The 2,457-nt window shown below is 38.9% G+C and overlaps 1 protein-coding gene across 1 annotated transcript in view; it reads left to right on the top strand.

Moving 5' to 3' along the window:
* Positions 1–1,430, top strand: part of HENMT1 (HEN methyltransferase 1) — a 29,409-nt gene extending 27,979 nt beyond the window's left edge. The window contains exon 7 of the mRNA XM_007950526.1: positions 1,014–1,430. Within this exon, the coding sequence (XP_007948717.1) occupies positions 1,014–1,430 (417 nt within the window). The remainder of the gene's footprint in view (positions 1–1,013) is intronic.
* Positions 1,431–2,457: the final 1,027 nt, after the last annotated feature.

A 2,457-nucleotide genomic window follows, 5' to 3' on the forward strand; every position in this document is an offset into this window, starting at 1 on the left:
CTGCCCCCTGAGCTGTCTCCCTGTGCATAAGCAGCCCTTCTTTCTCCCATGATTGTTCTCTCCAAGGAGTGTATCTACTTGAGGCAAATGTTCAACTCACATGCCTATCTTTTGTTTGGCTGGAAACCACAGGTCTGGAACCACAATTCCAGACCTGAAGGGCAGCTAGGGGCCATAGTCTCAGTGGTTCCACCGGGCTTTATCGGACCAGCAAACCTGGTCCTCCTTCCCTTTTTTTTTTCCTCCAAATGATTTTGAGTTTTGTTCCACATTGTTCTCCCTCTCTATCAGGGATCTCCATGAGTATTTTTTGTGGTAGCTACTGGAGTAAGAAGTGCATTTGTTAGGATAATGAACTGTTTCTTATGAGTTCCCAAAACAGAGATGATCTTTTTTTTTTTTGAGGTTGAGCTAGGAAAATCTTTCGGCTCCATAATTGCTATTGCAGTTGGTTTTACAGTAGTCCTTGAGGCTGGCTGGCCTTTTGCCATATGTCAAAGCATATTATAGAAAACAGTCTTCTGCTTGAGTCTTCTCAGAAGACCCCCAAGCTAGTTTGTGCTAGCAGCCTCCCTTTTTGCAACCTTCTAGAATTATCAGCAGGAAAGAGGAAAGCCAGCAGCAGTTCCTCCCAGTTTGGCTCAGGAAGTGACTGTTTGAACTGAGCCTCCAAGCTTCTCAGACCCTTTTGGTTTTAAAGATGTGAGGTGAAGAAGAAACACATTTCTCCTTCTAATGAATGGAACTTTTTTCCTCTAATATCAAATGAGAATATTGGGTTAGTGTGATTTGGTTGACATCTGGCTGGGAGCTAGCTATATTCTTCATTAGAATTGTGAAAGCAAATCAGATAATTAGTGTCTATGTCTGTAGTTTGACTCACAGTAACATTAAGGCTTTTATGATTAATAGAGTTTGACATATATTCGATATGTATATACAGTTCTTACGTGGCATTAAAAAAAAAAAAAAGAGTATTGGTTGAAGTTCATTTTTTATTTTTTCCCCTTCAGGTTTATACCACGACATACCCAAGTTTGCAGCAAAACAAGTATCGCCAATATGCAGTGGTTAATGAAGTGATTTCCCAAGTCTATGACATGAGGAGGGATCTTTTGGAAAGTCTGAAGCTGCAGGATGACAGGGACTTGGCAGATTTGCCGGAAGACACTGGCACCTCAGAGCCCCCCTTTCAGTGCTACCATCCAGTCCTCACACAGTTAAATGCCAACATGGAGAAGACTCCCAAGCCCTTCTGTGTAGGGAATGTGTTTTATGTACCTCTGGAAAGACTCTTTTCATTGCCTAAAGTGAAACATTTATGTATTGACATAGAGATGCTGAAAACTCTAATTGCTGATGCAGTGATGTTGAACAGTGATGGTTCTGCAGTGATGGTTGACATCCATGATGAGGATAATGATGACTGACATCCTTATTTCTTGAAATTCAGGGTCTTAGCAATATTTAGACACCTTTAGATTTAACCAATTTTTTTGTGTAGTCATAATTCAGGTAACTTTCTTTTTTAAAATGCTGTTTTGATAGAAAAGTTTGTCTTCCAGGCTGATGGCCAGATGGCCAGATTGCTTGCTATAAAACAGAAAAAGATATTAAGGCTAAACCAACGATGGTATGCTTTCCTTTGAAATTAAAATTTTTCTTTCATATTTTCTCAAGAATGAAAGAATAGTGAATATGGTAATATTTTACAAATTGTTAATTTAGAACTTATCTATCTAACTTACTTAAAAATTTTTTTGGAGGGAGTAGAGTATGGTATGATACATGATGTTTTTGTTCCTTACGTAAAATTACATATGTTAGAACCATACACTTAATGTGACATTAAAGATTTAAAAGAAAATTGAATTGTTAAATACAATGTTTGTAACGTTTCTACAGGCATAACCAAAATAAATAAATAAATAAACAGTAGCTTTAAAATCTTCTTAGGACTCTATATACTTTGGGTTAAATTTTGCCCTGTGTGCTTCTTAGCCTACAAATTCATACAAAATAAAAGCACAGTGTTTGAATGAAGGGCATAGAAGCTTCCTTGTGATATAACCACTGTCTATTGGATCACCCTACTCTCCAGGATTGGATTAGGTGTGATAATAGTAATGTATAGCAACAGGAGAGAGAGAAATACAGCCTCAACCAATAGGGGGAAAAACAAACAGTGGTTCTTTCTGAGGCAGCAGGGGTCCATAAGTAAGCAGACCAGGTAAGGACAACCATAGGGACCCAGGGACTCCATCTTGCTGTTCTGCCATAGGTAGTGTGCCATCTCAGGGACAAAGATGAGGGTTTCAGCTCCAGCAATCAACTGCATATTCCATAGTCCAATCAGCAGAGAGGAGAAAGATTTTTTTTTTTTTAATGGGGGGATGGAAACAAAGGGTGTGTGCCAACTGTCTGGTAAGAAGGCTTCCTGAAAGCTGGTTGACAGAA

This window comes from Orycteropus afer, unplaced genomic scaffold, assembly GCF_000298275.1.
Source record: "Orycteropus afer afer isolate SDZICR_OR568_19922 unplaced genomic scaffold, OryAfe1.0 scaffold00010, whole genome shotgun sequence".
Taxonomy (NCBI): domain Eukaryota; kingdom Metazoa; phylum Chordata; class Mammalia; order Tubulidentata; family Orycteropodidae; genus Orycteropus; species Orycteropus afer.